Genomic DNA, 19477 nt, shown 5'->3' with positions numbered 1-19477 from the left:
ACCTAAAGGTACCAATGAGTTCGTGGGGTCAAGGTGAGTGCGATGATAGTGATTTCCAATTCGATCTGTGATGCTTTGATGATGATTGTGAGGTAAAGGTGGCTCAGGTGTACGAAAGGAGAAGAAAGAAGAAGAAGGTATGAGATAAGAGAGAGAGTGAGGGTGTGTGTGTGCGTGTGCGTGTGCGTGATTGGGCAGAAGGAAAAATGAGAGAGATTTTTAATTTAATTGGGCAAAAGAAATCAGGAACTAAGGTGATTGGTGGGTAAGGTATAGCCAACCTATAATATTATATTTCTACCCATTTACACACTCGTTTGTTCGTAACTTCTTCGTTACGAATCCGATTTGGCCCTAGGTCACATCAACACACTCATGGTGTCGAGTACGATTTAACTACGACGGTAGAAATAATAATTTAAAACTACATATGTACATCCACGTCACTAAACCACGAGGGCATTACCGTCACTTTACACACTCGGGGAAAAAAATATATAATAATTCGGGACGGGTCGTCATGTATTACTATATACATTTAAGTAGAATTGGTCTATTACTCATAAATTTTTAATCTTTAATATTAGAAAGCCAGAAGGAGAGTTTGATGTCTCAAGGCTTCACCAAAAAAAAATTGGACTAGTAAGCCCCCCAAACAAAAAAAATCAAAACTGACATTTATATTTCATTTTATTAGAAAAAAATGAGATAAAAAAGGGTACATGACCAACTCCACTCCTCCTCCATTTTCGGAGAGGGAGGGACTAAATATCTCATAGAAATATTGTTAAAAAAAATAAAATAAATAAATAAACAGAAACTTAAAATTTGTTTTATTGAAAAATGAAAAAAACAAAACAAAACAAAACATAAGGGAACGTGCTGAACCCCTCAAACGTGGAAACTGGAAATACTAATAATTAAAATAAAAAAAATTCCATGACAATTATCCTCTAAAAATTAAAAAAAAAAAATTCATGACAATTATCCGCCTCCATTTTCGATTTCGTCATCTATATCGATATATATAGATATATGGAAGGAGAGCCCCAAAACATGGTCATTAAAATTAAAATTAAAAAAAAAACATGACAATTATCCTCTAAAAATTAACAGTTATGGAGAGGAAAGAGAGACATCATTTTATGAGAGAAATATTAAAAAATAAAGTAAAAAAACGACATGGTGAATAACTGCTCTCCATTTTAGGAGAGAGAGATATTAAACAGAAAAATTAAAATTCGTTATATTGAAAAAAGAAATAAAAAGAAAGAAATAAGACAACAGAAATGGAATATTAATCTAACAAAATTATATTAAAAAAATATCTAAGAAATTTATATTAAACAAAAACAACGTTATTGCTCTCCATTTTAGGAGAGATATATTAAACAGAGAATTAAAATTTGTTTTACTGGAAAAAAAGAAAAAAGAAGAAGAAAAGAACATGAACGTATCTCCTCCATTTTAGGAGGAGATATTAATATCTAACAAAATTATATTAAAGAAAAAAAATTAAGAACCAACGTGGGAGAAAAAGAGTAGAGGTTGTCGTCAGTTAAAAAAAAAAACGGTGAAGTTCTCCCACTACCAAGCAGTAACTTCCTAGTTCCCACGTATATTCCCATTTTTTCCGTTGTGGCTACAATATTATTATATGTACTCCCCATCTCCTCTGGTTATGTGGCCGAATCTTATACTCCCCATTTTTTTGCCCTGCCTTCTTCACATGCGATGCTATTTGAATTAATTTGGTGAGATTCTTGACTCAAAAGGCTTTTGCCAACCATTCATATCCATCTTCTGTGAAATCTTTGTGCTTTTTATTTCATTTTTCTTATTATTTCTCTCTCCTTTTTGTTATAGGGTCAAGACGATTCTGTTAGGCTCCAAAGTTCAAGGTTTGAATAACTTTGGGTAAATCTCAATTTAAATTTACCTTTTCAGTTTTTAGGTTTTTTTTTTACGGTTTATCTTTTAGGTGATGAATTTGATGTACTCTACTACAACTTTGAGGATGTATATATGAGTTTGTATTTAGTATTTTAAGTCAATTTTAGTTTTTTTTAACTTCTTCCTTTGAAATCTTCATTGTGCGCTTTTTAAAATTTGGTCAGATTATGAGTTTCAATTTTGATTATCTTAATGTGCTATATGAGTGCTATGGTAATTTTAAAAATTATTTGTTTTCATTCACAGTATATTTGCAAGAATACCCACAAAAAATGAAGAATGAACTACCTATTGATAAGATCCCAAACATACGTGTCTTTATTTTTACACCTGAGTGGGAGATATCTGTCGGAGTAAAAACTACTGATCTAAGCCAACTGATTCTCAAAGAGTGGAGAAAGAAGAAGCATGAGCAATATGTATTCTAAATTCTTTATTAAATTTGTTACAAGAAATTTTAACATTATATATACCCTCAATATATAGGTGGCACATGAAAAAGATTGTAGAAGAATTAAAACCTTCAACAACTCTTCACATCATACCTATTTGAAATAAAGTTCAACAAATTAGGTACAACACCATTTCCTATTTATTTGTAGTGGCATTCTCTATATGAGCTTCATGTGAAAACGCATGCGAAGATTAACGTTAAGGAATAAAACACAAACTTTAATAATTGAAGCCAAAAAAGTATAACATATATGCATCTGTACATGCACACACACATATGAAATTGTCAGGTAAAATGTCCACGGGCTTGACAGTATACATGTTTGAAAACCGAACGTATATTCCACTAGGTCATCACCACATTATCTTTAAAGGAACTTTAATGAAAGCTTCCGGTACAGTTCATTTTAACGAAAAATCATATTTTTATACTAAAAAGTCAATCCTGGTACTATTCACTTTACCATTTATTTTGTCCTTATCGTTAAAACTCAAAGTTTTCAAACCCTTTTTATTAGTTTTCCTTAAAAGTTGATAGGCTTCAATCTCAATTAAGAATTATCGCATGCTTCAATCTTCTTATGGCCTGTAATGCCATTATAATTTTCTACTGCTGCTTTGAGATAATATCTCCTCCTATTGTTCCTTTGTTTCTTCTATATTATTATCTCCTCCTAAAATGGAGGAGATACGTTCATGTTAATTATCTCAAATTAGAAAATTAGAAAAAAAATCTACAAATTAATTATCTCAAATTATAAAAATAACAAAATAATTTTTAGGTGCAGGAAAAAGATTAATAGTGATCAAACAACTTTTCTAAATACGGTAAGTTTTCTCTTATTTTTATACGGAAGTATACTATAAATTCAAATTGCATTCAATTTTCAGATAGAAATAAAATTGCATTTTTTGTCAATTTTACAAGCATCACACCCGTCTCAAAGTACAAAGGTTGAAGTACAAGATTAAGGTAACATTTCTTACTATTTAATTTTGTAAACATGATTACAATTTGTTACCTAAAACTTGACAAATTATTTATCTTTCAATATTCTAATAGTAACTGGAGTAAAAGTATTGCCATGAGGAAATTGTAAAAGTTAAAGGTATTTAGGTTAAATTGCTTACAATCTTTATATTTGGGATTGTGCATTATAGTTTGACTTCTTATTTTATCATCATTGCTTGTAGATTAACCATGAAAATCTAAAGCATCAAGTGCAAGCAAATGGGTGGCAAACATGGCTTTCATTTCACACGTAAACGCTATGTTTACATATATACATGTTTATATTTTGCTTTGCTAGCCTATAACTTTGACTGAAAACTTATGAATCTAAAAATTTTGATTTAAGGACATTAAATGTTATCAGCCTGTATCTATAAATGAAATTACATGTCATATTTTCAGATTTTTTTAATAGTTTATGTTTTCCCATTTTATCTTCGTTGTTGTTTTAAAGGAAAAATAGTAAAAATTGTACGAGAGATTACTCACATATGTGCAAATTGAATGGAATATATGTTGCTAAATTCTTCAACGACTGTGGCAATATGACAATATGGCATGCATAATGATAACACCATTATCATAGTAAACGAAAATGAAATCCACCATTTTCAATCCCTTATTGACTAAGGAACCCAACTCTTGATTTTAAGGAACCTAACTCTTGATTTTATTTCTGGGGTAAAACGATACTGATGAATATAAGAGAATTCTAATTACACTGGTTAACTTATTTTGTTTTTTGTTAATAAGTAATTACCAAAGTGATAATAATGACCAAGCATAGTTTAGTTTGTGAAACCAAATTCTATCAGCCAAACAAAAAAAATGACACCATAATAATCAGTAAGCAAAAAAAATGTAGAATAGTTAGTGTGCAATTCATGAATTTCATTTTTTATGTACAATGGGCGGGTGCAAAAAGACTAAGTTAGATGATTGAAAATAATAAGAAATTGTTCTGATAGACACACACCCACAATTTATAAAATAATCACTTAAGAAATATTAGAATATTTAAAACAACACATCTTTAGAGCGCGTAGTGTTCGTGATGCAAAAAAATCTCTCGCACGCACGTGCAAGGCTAGTTATTATTATCATAAAAGTAAAAAAAGTTTAAAGGTTTTCTAGTTTTGGAAGGTGGAAAGCGAAAGCTACAAGCCTACAACAGTGGAGGTGGTGGTAGTAGTGGGAAAGGGATCCTCTCCGGATCCGTTTGTATTCAATGAATTTTAATTCTTTTAATGAATCTAGGGGTATTCAATCAGGAATTTAAGTGATTATCTGAAATTTAATGTGTATTCAATCAGAATTTTAAGATATTTTATGAAAATCCTTAGAAATCCGGATGTATTCAATTAGAATTTTAAAGAAGTTTATAACATTTCAGGTGTATTCAATTAGAATTTGATTTTAAAGAATTTGAGAAAGTTGAGGAATTAGAGGGAATTAGAGAGATTTCGTAGTTTATTTTGAGCATCTACAAATCTCACCTCCCCCCAAGAAATTTTGAGGGAATTGAATCAAAATTTTACATAGAATCTCTACAAATCAATTAAACTCCATAAAAATCCATGGATTTATAAATCCATTAAAATCTCTCAAATTCTCAATTGAATACACCCTCCTTAATCTTCCTTATTAAATAATTTGAACTCTTAAAATTTGATTCAATGGTTAAAAATACGGATTTATTTTAAAAATTATAATAATTTTAACTGTTGAATTAATTTTAAAAAATTCGGATTGTTTGACGATGATGATTATATGAAAATGATCCGGATTGCTTGCTACTAAAATATGGAGGGAAAAGGGCGCACGCAACATACTGTTAGTTTATCTTCCGATTAAGTCAAACTCCTCCACCAACTACCCAAACCCCACTCTCCTCCTTCCTCTCTCCTCCTCCTCTCTCCATTCTCTCTCACTCCGCATCCAACCCACCCCACATATGGCTGAAATCAGCTGCCTCAGCTCCGACGTGACGGAGCTTATCCTCTCCTACCTCCCCATCCCCACCCTCATCCGCGCCTCAGCCGTCTGCAAGTACTGGCACTCCCTCATCTCCTCCTCCACCTTCTCCTCCCCACTCTCCCATAAATACCCCTGGTTCTTCCTGTTCGGCATCCACAACACCTCCTCCAACTTCAACCAGTGCTTCGCCTTCGACCCCCTCTCCAATCTCTGGTTCCGCCTCCCCTCCCCCACCTTCCCCTCCCAGTCCTCCTCCTTCCTCGGCGCCGATGGCTTCTTCCTTGTCACCGCCCCTTTCTTCACCTTCTCCCATATCCTCAAGCGCCAATGGCTCTCCACCTCCCCTCTCCGATTTTCCCGCGTCAACCCCCTCGTCGGCGTCGATTCTCCCTCCTCCTCCTCATCCTCTGCCTCCTCCTCCCCAATCCCTAGCTTTGTCGTCGTCGGCGGGGTCCGATTAATCGGCAATTTGGTAGACATCGAGGACCGTTTGGCCGTGGAGATTTACAATCCCGATTCCGATTCATGGCTCCTCTGCCCGCCGCTCCCCGCCGATTTTCGCTCCGGAAACTCGTCAGAATCTCTCTCCTCCGCCCTCTTCAAGCGCCGATTCTACGTTTTCGGAATCTACTCCTGCTTTATTGCCTCGTTTGATCTCCGCACCCACGCCTGGAGCGAAGTCCAGACCCTCCGCCCGCCCGGGGTCGTCTTCTCCTTCCTGATTTCCTCCACCAACCACCTCGTCCTCGCCGGAATCTGCAACGGCCCTCTCGGTCCGTCATTTAACCTGTGGAAGATCGAGGAGGCCACCATGGAGTTCAGCGAGATCGCCATCATGCCGCAGGACTTGTTGAATGGATTGTTCGACGGCGATGAGGAAGACAAGTTTGCGAGCTTGAAATGTGTGGGATTGGGAAACCTTATATACGTGTTCAATGAGGAGTATCATAAGAAGTACCCGGCTTGTGTTTGCGAGATTGGTTCCGATGACAATGGCGGACCTTCGGGGAAGTGTAGCTGGAGGAGACTGCCCCAATTGCCTTCCCCTGTTAATAAATTCCATAAAGTCATCAGCTTTTCGTCGACAGTTTCCCCGCATAATATCCTTCGTGGCGAAGGGGAGGGCGAAGGAGACGGCGTTGTCAATGTGCAGCCTATGTTGAACTGATTTTACGCTCCGCGGATTCATGGTATGGATTCAACCATTTTCTTAATTTGTTCTTCATTGATATCGTGTTAAGATTGATTGATTTTGCAATTCAAGTTTGGTGGGTTTGATTTTGTTAAGTAGGATTTAATTAGCTGTGACGTTTCTTGATTGAATTAACAAGGGGTTTTATGCCAAATTCAGTGCAGATCAGTAGGTGACATATGTGAATATATCCTTAAAGATGCAAGTAAAATTACATAGAGAAACTCCCAAATCAGGGTACTTAATAACTTTATGTGACTAGTTCAGGCATGATCGATTAGTGTTAATTACCCGTTTTAAGAGGAAACCACGGTAGCCATTCAGTACTACGGTCTGGTGATATTTCTCTTCACTTGGAAGTGAGAGGTCTTAGGTTCGAATCTCGCGGATGGTGAATTCGATACCAAATTAGGCTGCCCCATTGTGTGGCTTTGCCGAACTCCCTCTCGACTTAGTGTAAAAATATCAATGTGCTAAAAAAAAAAAAAAAGTGGAAAACACAGTATAAACAGTATGCAGCTCCTTGATGTGCATGGTTCACAGTTCCGGTTGCAACTTTTTTGGCTGAAAAATAGAAGTTACTTTTGGTGATGGTAGAACATTACATGTTGGACATGTTCCTGAATGGTAGTGTGGGACAGTAAAGTTCAGAGGTTTAATGAGCTGAGATTTTCAAGTTTCTACCATATATGCTTCTTCTACTAATGTGGCAAGATTTATAAATCCAGTTTTCTCAAGTTTCTACCATAAAAGTGTTGGTTTATACCTTAATTGTTGACATTTCTGTGCTCCATAAGATACATAAGTTTCGGTGATTGAATATCTACCCGTTTTCATCTTTATAAGGAATATAATCACCTTGTGGAGGTTTCCGCTCTTGAGTCCTGCATTGAATATCTACTCTATGCTCACATTATGTGCCGTTGGATTAATTTGATTTTTGGGATTCTGTTGAAAATCTTTTCTCTCAACGACGTATGATCACCTTCCCCCTATTTTGAGGGGCATTGCCGCATTGTGTTTGTGCGTTCCATTTCCCTCATTAAGTGCATGTGCATTCACAACCGAGCAAAAAATAGATCCTGGTCTCCGAAGTCAGATCAAATGATGCCTTGAATGATTTACTAACATTTCATTGTCTGCAACATGTTTGACAGCAATGCACATGACAGAGATGCAAAATCAAGCACTTCGGATTGGGAAAAAACATGTTTCAGTTGTGCAGATGATGCTCCAGTATCTGTCTTGTTTCTTAATATTTCAGAAGCTTCTATACAACAGACACGGAAATTGAATCATAGCTGGAGTATTGTCAACGTCCTCGACGTTATCTACGCTCTCGTCTCGGTTATTGACATCGTAGTTCCTTGTACTGTTTGATGTAATTTTATGTGCTGTTAGCATTGTGGTGTTATATTGATTTCCAACGATGTGATGTAATTGTGTGTATTGGGTAAAACATTTTGTAAGTTGATAATTTTGGCTTCAATGAAATCGTTTAATTTGTGTACTATGGTGGAGCTCTTCGAGTCAGAGAGAGGCTTAGGTTGAGAATTTTTTTTTTTAATAATTTAATAATATTAACTTTTTATCAAATATTTTTAGAATAAAATTTTATTGCTAGTTGTTTGAACAATTCATTTTACAGAATAGAGTTGCACTTGGACAATTACTATTCATTAAGGCAGTAATTGTCTTTTCCCAATTGACCAGACAATTATTGCTTTAGTGAGGTGAAATTGCTCTAAATATTGCGTTGTTATCTGCACTTAGTTTTTTTTTAATCAATTGTGGAGTGATACATGGAGGCAACGATAAGTCAGAACATGTAAGTGACCAAACAATGGAGAGATTTTTCAGTGTGATCGGAACATGGGGTGGTACACTACGTGTTACTATACAAATCTTGGGATATGTGTGTCAAAAAATTAATAACTTGAAAAATAAAATATCCCACTACTTATATAAAAACACATGGTGTACTCCCGTGTTATGATCACAATAAAAATTTTCTCCAAACCTTGGGCGTCAATTTGTGAAGGAGTGTTATCCACACACTATTTTTTACTTCTCACACACCCTTTATTAATTTATGCCCTTCGATTTTTTTTAATTTATCCGATCCGTTGGTCGAAAATTAAAAGGGTGTGTAAGAAAAAAAAAAGTTGTGAAATATGGAGCGAAATCCAATTGGGCCTGGGCTTTTGATTGGCCGAAAATGGTTTTCACCAAAATTTCGCCCTTTTTTTGACTGCTTCTCATTTTCACTCTCACTCTCCCTTCTCTCTCTTTTCTGACTGTCTCGCTCCTCCTCTAGGGTTTTAGGGTTTTCTGATTCTTCCAAATCCGAAAAATCCGAAACGCCATGGAAAAGTTTCAGAAGGTCGAGAAGCCGAGGCGCGAAGTGCCCATCAACGAGAACGAGATCCGAATCACCACCCAAGGCTCTATCAGAAACTACATCAGCTATGCCACCACTCTGCTTCAGGTTCGTCTTCTCAATCTTCGATCATCGCTTATGTTCTCGTTTTTTTTATCGTTTTTTCTTCCATTGATTCATAATTTGGTGTTTTTTTTGTATTTTTGGTTTATGGGTGTTTTTGCATGTCTTTGTTTTTGTATTGGGTTTTGTCCGTTCGGTTTATTGGATTGTTTTTGCTTCAAATACTGATGGATTTCTGACCCATTTTGTTATATTTGGGTTTTTTTTTTTACTGGTGTTGGTTGTATGCTGGTGATAATATGCATTTGTGTTATGCTTTATGGATTTTTCTGGTATTTGGTTATGTTTGAAACTTGAATCACATGTATGTAGATGTTGTTATTGTTTATATTGATGGTCTCGGATGGTTTTTGTTGTACATATACAGAAAGTCCTTCGTGATTGTTAATTCGTGTTGGTGACGGAGATGCTAGCTGGTAGGTCTGGACTGTAAAATTGGCCATTGGCGGTGTTAGTGAATTGGGAATGCCATTTATCAATTATTTACATCAGAATATGACTGTTGACCTCAGTGAGGAGGTGGTTAGTCTTAGTTTGCACGTTTGCGTTAAGAATTCAGTTTACCGAACATTTCGTGTTGTATGCAGCTTTGCAAATTTAGTTCTGTACTTGTTTGCATCATATGCTATGTCATTTGATTATAGACCAATTTAGGCCGAGAGTTCAGTGACTGCTGGAGCTTTGAAAAGGGATGGTCAATGTTCCAAAAGTGGTTGCAAAGACAAGAGTGAACTCTTCAATCATGGTCTCTTCTTAATACCAATCCTTTCTCTCCAACAAGTGCACAAAGCCCTTTTTGGTGTGAATATTATTCCTTTTTGTGATGGATTCTCCACCTGGGAAGGGTTTCCTTTAGTCTACCTGGCAAAATCTATCAACAAGGCGGTCTACTGTTTTTAGTCACAGTAAGGGGTCAGATACAATAAAAAGTGTGTTCCGTAAACTACTCAGATAATATTATTAATGATGGTAAATCTGAGGATGGACAAGAATTCATATCTATTTACAGCTGTAAGATCAGTTTGTATCGGTTCTGCTTGAGCTTCTATTTACTATGTCTCCTTCTTATATCTGTTGTTCTTTTGCCTTTTTATGTTCTAGAATCCCAACTCCCAAGGTTAACTTTATTTTCTCTCACCATCTTTTTTTCTTTTCTGTCAGCTGGTAATCTAAGATTAATGTTATAGGACAGTGCCTTATATGGTACTTTGTCTTAGTGGTCTGTATTCGTGATAAGGGTGATTCATCTATCCGCGCATCTGATTTTTTTTGAAATTTTTTCTAGGATAAGCGTGGAAAAGAAATTGTCTTGAAGGCAATGGGACAGGCAATTAACAAGACAGTTGCAATTGCTGAAATTATAAAGGTTATCTTGCTTGCTCTCTTTATACACAACGCACGCCGCCACCACCCCCCCCCCCCCCCTCCCCCGCGCGCGCGTCCTCTTTCTTCCTCTTTTTCTTAAAAATAAAAAAAATAGCACGCACATTAACCAACCATTTGTTTTTTAAAACAGAAGAGAATTTCCTGGTTGCATCAGGATACCGCCATCAGCTCTGTAAGCATAACTGATGTGTTTGAACCGATGGAAGAAGGTCTTCTCCCGTAAGTGTTGTAAATTTTGTACGCATGAATATATTTATGGTGATCACTTCATTCAGTAAGGAAATGACTTATGACTTAAACAGATATTTTGTGTATGCTCTGTTTGGTGGGTTTTTTTTTTTTTCTTTTCTTTTCTGCTTAATCAATAATGGGCATGTACTAAGTTATAAACAAATGTTGCAGTGTGGAAACGACTCGTCATGTCTCAATGATTTCAATCACATTATCAACAAAGGAGCTAAACACAAACTCTCCCGGGTATGTTCTGAAATATATTGGGGTCTTCACCAAGGTTTATTTTTTAGATCAAGTTTGATATTCTTCTGTGGTACGCGCATAAAAGTATTGAGCTTATGGAAAGTGTTTCCTTTTCCTTTTCTGGTGCTTTTAACATGAATTTTTTCTACATGATCCCTTTCCATAGGTATCAAGCCCCATATGCTGCGGATCAATCAAAGCCACAGCCGAATTACCAACAGCAGCAGCAACCAAAGCAAGCACGTGTTCCTTACAATGCTGTTAATGAAGGTGATGGTAAATGACAACTTATCAAGTAGCTTTTATTTTAAGCATGGTTTAATGTTTAAGTTTTAACATGTTTCCTTGATTTGGTTCTTAGATTCGTATGGCCGGGGACGGGGACGGGGACGGGGACGTGGTAGAGGAAGAGGCCGGAATTGGGGCAGGGGAGGAGGGTATGACAATTATCAAGGTGGATATGGAAACCCTCAAGGTGGATATGGGAACTATCAAGGTGGAAACCCTCAAGGTGGATATGGGAACTATCAAGGTGGCTATAGAAACTATCAAGGTACAATAATGAAATGACATACTAGTCATTGGGGATTTAAGTACTCATATTATGATTTTTTGAAGTGCCTATACTATATATGTTTTATATAATATAAATCTGCCCTTGACGTGGACTTCTTTTATGGTAGATAATGATGGATATTCAAATCGGGGACAAGGTGGTGGACGTGGTAGAGGTTGGGGTAACCGTGGTAAGTTTATTTAACATCCTATACAAGGTCTATGTGATAATCAAACTTGTGGACGAGTATAATGTATTCTTTTTAGTAAGTACCTATACAAGGAAAGTATCCTGAGCAGCACTTTGGGTTGGGGGATTAGGAGGAATTGTTTACTAAAGAGTCGGCCATATTTGAAGGGTTGGCATATTATACTATTTTGAGGAGTGTCGGATCATTGTGTCTTTGCGTTTGCGTTGTGTGCATATACTCAATAGTATCCCTATACCTCTCAGTCTGGTGGATGTACTTCACAGCTTAAGATGTGTACTTCAGATATGAATTTGTTCTTTCATAGATTTGCATGTGGTCATTGGTTCATATGCAACGGACTAATTATGAAAAGCATTTTATTTTTTTGCAGGTGCTGGTTATGAAAGGAATGGTGGTGGTTATGAAAGGGGTGCTGGTGGCTATGAAAGGGGTTCTGGTGGGGGTTACGAAAGAGGTGGTGCTGGTGGAGGTTACGAAAGAGGTGGTGCTGGTGGTGGTTACGAAAGAGGTGGTGCTGGTGGGGGTTATGAAAGAGGTGGTGCTGGTGGGGGTTACGAAAGGGGTGGTGAAAGAGGTGGTGCTGGTGGGGGTTATGAGAAAGACGGTGCTGGTGGAGGTTATGAGAGAGGTGGTGCTGGCGGGTATGAGAGACGCGGTGCTGGTGGGTATGAGAGAGGTGGTGCTCGCAGGTATGAGAGAGGCGTTGCTGGTGGATACGAGAGAGGTGCTGGTGGTGGATACGAGAGAGGTGCTGGTGGATATGAACGAGGTGGCAGAGGTGGAGGGGGCAGAGGGTACAACCAGGGAAAAGGACGGACAGGTGGGCGCACAAGGGGTGGTGGAACTGGAAACCAAGCATAATTTAAAGTAGGTGATATTTTTTGCTTCAGCTACAATGCATGTGCCCTTTTGCCCGTGAGGGTGCGTTTTTATCAGAATACTGTTTCAATGGCGTGAAATGTGGCCCTTCGATATTTGGCGTTGTTTAAACAGTGTCTATGTTGATGTTTTCCTCCTGCGTTGCGTTATATTTTTGTGGATATGGGCAGCCTTGTATTGGGTTTTGCATTTAGCGTTTAGCATTTAGCAGCCAAGTGAAAAAAAGGGGTCGGTTTTAGTATTGCTGTAATTCTTTTGACATTATTGTATCTAGTGCTTCCTTAAAATATATCTTTATTTCTTTTAAACCAATGTTCTCTTCCTATTTACTCATTCTCTCCTTGCAACTCATTTCTTCTTCTCGACAAACACAGTTCGAAATGTGTAAAAACTTTTCCGATAAATTTTGTATTGAATGCTTCCTTAAGATTATTGCGTTTTCCTGTAGTACCATAGAAAATTGCCTTTTGGAGTTTGGTTATTTGCCTTTGCAAACAAGTTTCAACGGACTTCCCAAATAGGTAAAACCTAGCTCGATAAAGTATTCATATTGGCATGTTATCGTTGTATCTATACTATTGGTATTCCGATTACATTTAAAGTTTCAATATCGCATTTATATGCTTGCGAGTGGAACTTTACATGGAAAGTAAGTTTCCACTGATAGACATGATATTGACAATCCCAGTATCGATATCATCATTTATATGAAGGACAATTCTAATCAATACCGTGTGCATGTATTTTGTTGATATTGATTGATCAGACCGGCTAATTGATCAAGCGATTTGACTCGATTGTTTCTCTAACCTTTCAAAGTCTAATGAATAGATGGTATTTGAACCATATTGACTACGTGTCACCTCTTAGAAATGTGGTCAACATGTGCTCAATACAATGTAACGTTGATATGCCATGTGACACGTAGGTAAGATTAGGGCCGACCTTGGAGGTAGTCAGAGTAGGCGGATGCTTAAGGCCCTCCGGCCCTCAATTTATATATATATAAATTAGTATTACAAACTTTGTGTTTGTTCAAATAAGAAGTTTACAAACTTTGAGTCTTTGTCTGAATACAATAGATCATTGGGCTGAGCGGTTGATCCTAGCATTTGTAAGATTTAATTGTTTTATATAATCAATTAGGTGGTTGTTAAGCCCAACACTACATTTGTATGACTTATTTCTAGAACTAAGAATCTTGAGAGAAACTTTACCGTAGAAAATAAATTGGGCAATAAAAGTGTTGAACTATTTGAGATAAATGGATGGTTTTTCTCGAATGCATGAGTTTCTTATTGAATTTTGTTATTACAGTTGTCTGTATAGAAAGAAGTTTTTTAAAATTAAAGTTGATCAAATCTTATCTTCGATCAACTATGTCATAAGAAATATTGAATGGGTTAGCTATTTTTTCAACTGAAAAAGAATTTGTTGAAATATTAGATTATGTAAACTTACTTGGTATATTTGCATCTAAAAAATGCAAGAAGTGTAATATTTAAGTAATGTTTGTATATCTTTCTTCTTTTGATATTATTCTGTAATGATATTTGATGTAGAAATAAACTTTTTCATGTATTTAGCAAATTCTTTTTATACATATCAATTTACAAGGGTCGGGGGTCAGACAACTCTAGGGTCCCACTTTAAAGGCTCGCCTAGGCCCCAAATTCTCAGGGTCAGCCTGAGCAAGAAATTGCATTAAAATGCCACATCATCATGTCAGCCAGCAAGGACAACATTGCTATTGCATCATAAAAGTTGTTATCTTCACCCAATGTTTAAAATATCTATGAAACTGTCGATATTTTCGTTGAAATATCCGAAAAATCAAGGATCGATATGGAAAGAAGGGATGAATTGCAAACTTTACCCTATATCGGTGCGATATAGGAAAATCAATTAATATCGATGATTTACTGATTCACTGCAGAAAATTTGGCAGAATCCATTGTAGATTTCAAACTTTTTGAGAAAATTCTCTAATTTTGACTAAATCTGAATAAGTTGATAAACACACCGCATTGTAAAATTCCATAATTTTTGTCGAATGCAAATATCAATTTCAATATTCTATAAAATTGAATATAGATATTTCCACCTATATTGATATTTTAAACATTATCTTCGCCACATTATGGAAGACCTTAAATCTCAAATTTTACTTTGTATTAAAAGAACATAGTAAATTTGAAGAAAAAAAAACACTTCGGTAATTATAAATTTTGTACAAAAGCGCTTTAATATTTAGTTTGAGGAAAAAAAGATGAATAACGTATTCATTTAGCATACTTTAAGTGATTTTTAAGTGTGAAATTTCTTCTATGTCATCTTATTACAAAGTAATTTTAGTTTTTTTATTCCTAAAAGAGGAGAAAGTAATAAAATTAACATGTGAAAGATGATATTAAATAGTGTGAAAAATGAGAATAGTCACAAATTGGTAAAGAATTTACATAGCAAATAGGCGTGTCATTATGACATTTCGTATTAATAGTACAATGTTATATATAATTTTTTTTATCTCATATGTTACTGTATTATAAACTTAAAGCGACACGATCGACCGTGTCCATGCCCATAAACGTTCTCTCCAAAAATTGAAGTTTTAGAGCCAAATTGGATCTTCTTTTTTTTCTCATTTCTGACAATTGAAACAAGGTTTTAATCAATCATGTGTCTGTCGATAGAGATATACAGGGAAACAAACAAACACATGGTAGGACTTAATTTTCATATTTCAGACCTAATCTCTTCTCACATGCCACAATTTCTTCGAGCACTATTCATAAACAATTATACTATTCATTTTTGTTAACATTTTCTTTTAGCAACTAAACTACCATACGGTTCATTTTTAGTATAACTAGTTAATTTGCACCCAATTAAGAATCACAACCAAAAATTAACATTTGCCCAACGAGAATTTGTTGGACGAATCAAGTTTTGTCAGGCAAAAGTAGTCAATGTTGTGATTTTTTTCAGAGACTTTAGGCGGCGAAACGTTTTGACGGGCAAAGTTTTCGTGGCAAGGAAAAAAATTTGCAAGTATTATGCTACCTTTTGCTCGACAGAAAGAAGTTCATCGGGCAAAGTTATATTTTATGATTTAGGGTTTAAAGTTTATAGTTTGTCGGGCAAAAGGAAATGTTTCACCTAGCAAAGGGGAGGGACATTTTTCGCATATTCAATGCTTTTGATGATTTTTGTAATCTGGGAAATTAATTTCAACACTCCAACCATCAATGTAGTTGGTATATACTCCGAGAGAGCATATGCCAAAAATCATCCAAATGCAAGCTTTGGGGATTAGGTAATGAGACGAAATCCTTCGAGTATTAGAAACTTAGCATCACGATTAAACAATTTTTTCAGCTCCGATTTTGATAATTTTTAACAGCTACTCCCTGACAGTAGAAAAATACAGTGAACAGACCCATTCATCAATTTAAAATATTTACACTATTGGTTATCACAAAATCTTACGTTCTACTTACAAAAGTATAAAATAAACTTTAAGTTTTCGTTAAATCTATTGTTTTGAAGGGATACGCAGTCTACAAAATCAATTTCCACGATCCAACCGTTAAATATGTTTGCAAATAATACAAAATTGCATACGTCAAAAATCACCAAAAGCAAACTTTTAGAGATTAAGTAATGGGACGAAAGGATGGACTGGGTTACAATCATATCATCATGAATTGATTTGTTCATCAAATTCGATGACCTTGTAACCGCTTGAAAATATATAAATAAATAAATAAATAAATAGGGAAATTTTGAATGTTTGGTGTTTGGTAAATTTTGTCAGGCAACAATACTAAATTCGTTGGACAAACTTTCAAATTTTCTCCACTTTTCCAAAACTCAAAATTTCCCCCATATTAAAGTGCTTGCTAGATGAAATGTTGTAAAATTCGTCGAGCAAATGTGTTTTCGAATTTTTTTTATATTAGAAATATTATGAATATACTTGAATTTGTGAATTGAATGTGCAAGAAAGGCGGTGTGGTGGGGGGGGCGTGGTGGTTCAGGCTCGAAGGGGACCAGGGTGGGGAGTGGGTTGGTTCCGGGTGGAAATTAGAATTTGTATAATTTGTCGGAATATTAGAAAATTTCTTTGCAATTTTTTTTTGGTAAAATGTCATTTAATAAATATTTTAGAAAGTACTCTAATTTATTAAAATTAATGCAAATTAAATTTTTTTCCTCGTATGTCATCGCGGTTGATCACTTGTGGTTGTCGCTCTTCATTCGGTTCGAGTTGGAATGACTTGGCGGCAGATATGGCGAATATTTCATTGGAGGTACTAGGTGGCCACCGCCAAGTCAGCGGCTGGGCACATTGCATCAGCTTCGTTGGTCTAGGAGCACCAATTTTTCTCGACTTATTTACAGTCGGAAATGACGTGTTGTTGTGCCAGCCTAACCCCCACTGTTGATATCGCACAGGTTGACTTCGATTCAGTGGCCATCGCCATGTGAGAGACGGAGAACTTCCAGCCGGGGTGTGAAGAAGGTGAAAGTGTGGGGGACCTATAGAAGCTTCTTCTTGAATGGGATCACTCGCATAACGCAAGTCAAGATCATGGTTGTTTACAACTCAAAACATTACTGAGCAAACGCCAAATTCAACAATCTGTTGACTCACAGCATGAGAGCCATCATCTACACCAAGTACCCTATGAAACTCCTTACATGGAAAAAGCTCGCCTCGAGATAAAGGACGAGATCTCGATAAATGTGCCTGTTTAATTTTACTTATTTAGTGCATTTTTCAAACTAACACTAGATTTTATTTTTCGTCTATTTTAGGTCAAGTTTGAGATTGACATGGATAAGTAGGGTGTGTCCGAGTACATAAACCAGGTGTGGACCGATCGATTCAAGGAGTTGAGGCACGAGGTGCACAAAAACTATGAGTGTAACATCCCACATCGCACAGGGGAGTGGATCATGTAAGCCTTATATGTATATTCCCATCTCTACCTAGCACGAAGCTTTTTGGGAGCTCACTGGCTTCGGGTTCCGTAGGAACTCCGAAGTTAAGCGAGTTCGTACGAGAGCAATCCCAGGATGAGTGACCCATTGGGAAGTTCTCGTGTGAGTTCCCAGAAACAAAACCGTGAAGGCGTGGTCGGGACCCAAAACGGACAATATCGTGCTACGGCGAAGTTGAGTCCAGGATATGATGGGGGGGCCCAGGCCAGGATATGACAATGAGACTTGTGCATCTCCTACTTAAGCTTTGATCGATCTATTCCCAAAGTTAGTATAAATGATGGGCAAGTGAACTAACTTCACGTACGGTCACTTTCAGAGCCCGAAATTTTTGGTAAGTTTTTTTATATTTCATTTCAATTTTTAATTCAAAGTTTTTTTAATTTAATTTATTTTTTTTTCACAATGAAAATCAACGACAAATAAGGCTAACTGGGAAGCGAAGTAGTACCTCCCTCACTTTGGTGCTCGACTTCTCATCTACGGGTCAAAGAATGGCGTGCGAAGCGTTCGTTTTTTTTGGAAGTTGACGCCTAAGGGGATATGCATGACAATTGATAGGTGCATTATTTATCATATTTTCATATTAATTATTCCTAGATTTTGTTAAGGAATTGATTATAAAAGAGCCTTATTACTTTCCTTTTCTTAATTTCAGCCATTCTGCACACTTAGAACGTTTTTTGTGATAATTCGACTTTCCAAAGGAGTTTTAATGCAAGGCCAATTGGAGAAGGAAGCTAAGAGGCTGAAGATCGTTCTGTCCAAATTTCATAATTTTCCATGGAGCCATTCATTCTAGTTTTACAAATCAATCTTGCAGAAGTTGTTTTCCCGTCATAATTGCGCAACTGTGGGAGAATGAAGAAGGCTTTCCTGATTTTTTCTAGTGGCGTGTGATATATGCTTGGAAAGATAAGAGATCAAGCTATGTTTCCTATATTTTTACAGAATTTTCAAGAAGATAAATCAACCCCAAATTTGACGTGCAAGACAGAATACGTGTTTCCCAAGCCAAGAAGGATTATTTCCTAGTTTGTGTTATTAATTGTTTAGGAGTTTGTTTTATTTAGGAGAGTTTCTCCCAGATCTAGTATAAAATAGGTGTCCTAAGCTATCTCTAGATGACCCCCACATACCCTGGATATCACCCACATCCATACTACCATTCACCATCTCCGCAATTTGTAAAGAAGAGCTTAAGGACGTGCTTTGCCATGGATTCCGGATTCTATCTTTCTTTTATTTTTATTTCTATGTGTAACTAAGTTATTTTCTAAGGTTTATGATGAAGCCATGACATGAATATTTGCGAAGTACTTTGTTAATTTGATTATATGCCATGCTATATTCTTAATCTTTGTGGGTATTTTATTCTAGATTCGAATTTCTAATGACTGATCACCTTTATGAATTTTGCATCTAGATAGTTAGATAAATCTATGAGGATGACCAATCAATTAGGTTTAGTGGAATTAAGATTAAGAATAGTAGACAAACTAGTGAGGATGACCAATATCAAGCTATAGCTAGTCCTACTTGGTTGGCATGATTCTTCTACGCTTAATGGGTTTTTATGTGTTTAATTGTATGCCTAACCAATATGATATAATTATCATGTAGAGATACAAGAGTTGATGCCTGACCATGAATTAATTCATATCTTAGAAAGAACAACCTTTAACATTGACATGGTAATTGGATAGTAGTTGGCTCTAGGAAAAGTAAAGTAAATAGGATTGTTATTGGTGAATTCATAACCTTAGGTTTTCTTGTGTCATGTGTTTATTTTAATTAATAATCTTTTCTTTTTCTTGTTAATTTTAGTCTGAATCAATTACTCAATTATTCAATTCAATCTATCCTTTGTT

At 36.1% G+C, this 19477-nt stretch overlaps 2 protein-coding genes across 4 annotated transcripts; both read left to right on the top strand.

Annotated features, from left to right (window-relative positions):
* The first annotated feature begins 5226 nt into the window (after positions 1-5226).
* LOC103435813 (F-box/kelch-repeat protein At3g24760) lies at positions 5227-8100 on the top strand. The gene is made up of 2 exons (XM_008374235.4): positions 5227-6585; positions 7745-8100. Exon 1 carries the CDS (start codon positions 5373-5375, stop codon positions 6561-6563), a length of 1191 nt encoding a protein of 396 aa, XP_008372457.1. The 5' UTR covers positions 5227-5372; the 3' UTR covers positions 6564-6585; positions 7745-8100.
* Positions 8101-8835: 735 nt separating this feature from the next.
* Positions 8836-12907, top strand: LOC103435815 (glycine-rich protein DOT1-like). Of its 3 annotated transcripts, none has more exons than XM_070821097.1 (8): positions 8836-9075; positions 10376-10456; positions 10607-10695; positions 10879-10953; positions 11120-11223; positions 11315-11506; positions 11637-11696; positions 12107-12907. In XM_070821097.1, exons 1-8 carry the CDS (start codon positions 8953-8955, stop codon positions 12589-12591), a joined length of 1209 nt encoding a protein of 402 aa, XP_070677198.1. In that variant the 5' UTR covers positions 8836-8952; the 3' UTR covers positions 12592-12907. The 3 variants fall into 3 exon arrangements, with proteins under 3 accessions (XP_070677198.1, XP_028958361.2, XP_028958360.2); XM_029102528.2 differs by having other exon boundaries at positions 11637-11699; positions 12091-12907; XM_029102527.2 differs by having other exon boundaries at positions 11120-11229; positions 11637-11699; positions 12091-12907.
* Positions 12908-19477: the final 6570 nt, after the last annotated feature.

Source organism: Malus domestica, chromosome 05, assembly GCF_042453785.1.
Source record: "Malus domestica chromosome 05, GDT2T_hap1".
NCBI lineage: Eukaryota > Viridiplantae > Streptophyta > Magnoliopsida > Rosales > Rosaceae > Malus > Malus domestica.
This window is presented reverse-complemented; position numbering and strand designations above follow the sequence as displayed.

Coding starts and splice junctions, on each gene's coding strand:
- LOC103435813 (XM_008374235.4), top strand. CDS start 5,373: ATGGCTGAAATCAGCTGCCTCAGCTCCGACGTGACGGAGCTTATCCTC.
- LOC103435815 (XM_029102527.2), top strand. CDS start 8,953: ATGGAAAAGTTTCAGAAGGTCGAGAAGCCGAGGCGCGAAGTGCCCATC. Junction 9,076..10,375: donor ATGCCACCACTCTGCTTCAG/GTTCGTCTTCTC, acceptor AATTTTTTCTAG/GATAAGCGTGGAAAAGAAAT. Junction 10,457..10,606: donor CAATTGCTGAAATTATAAAG/GTTATCTTGCTT, acceptor TTTTTAAAACAG/AAGAGAATTTCCTGGTTGCA.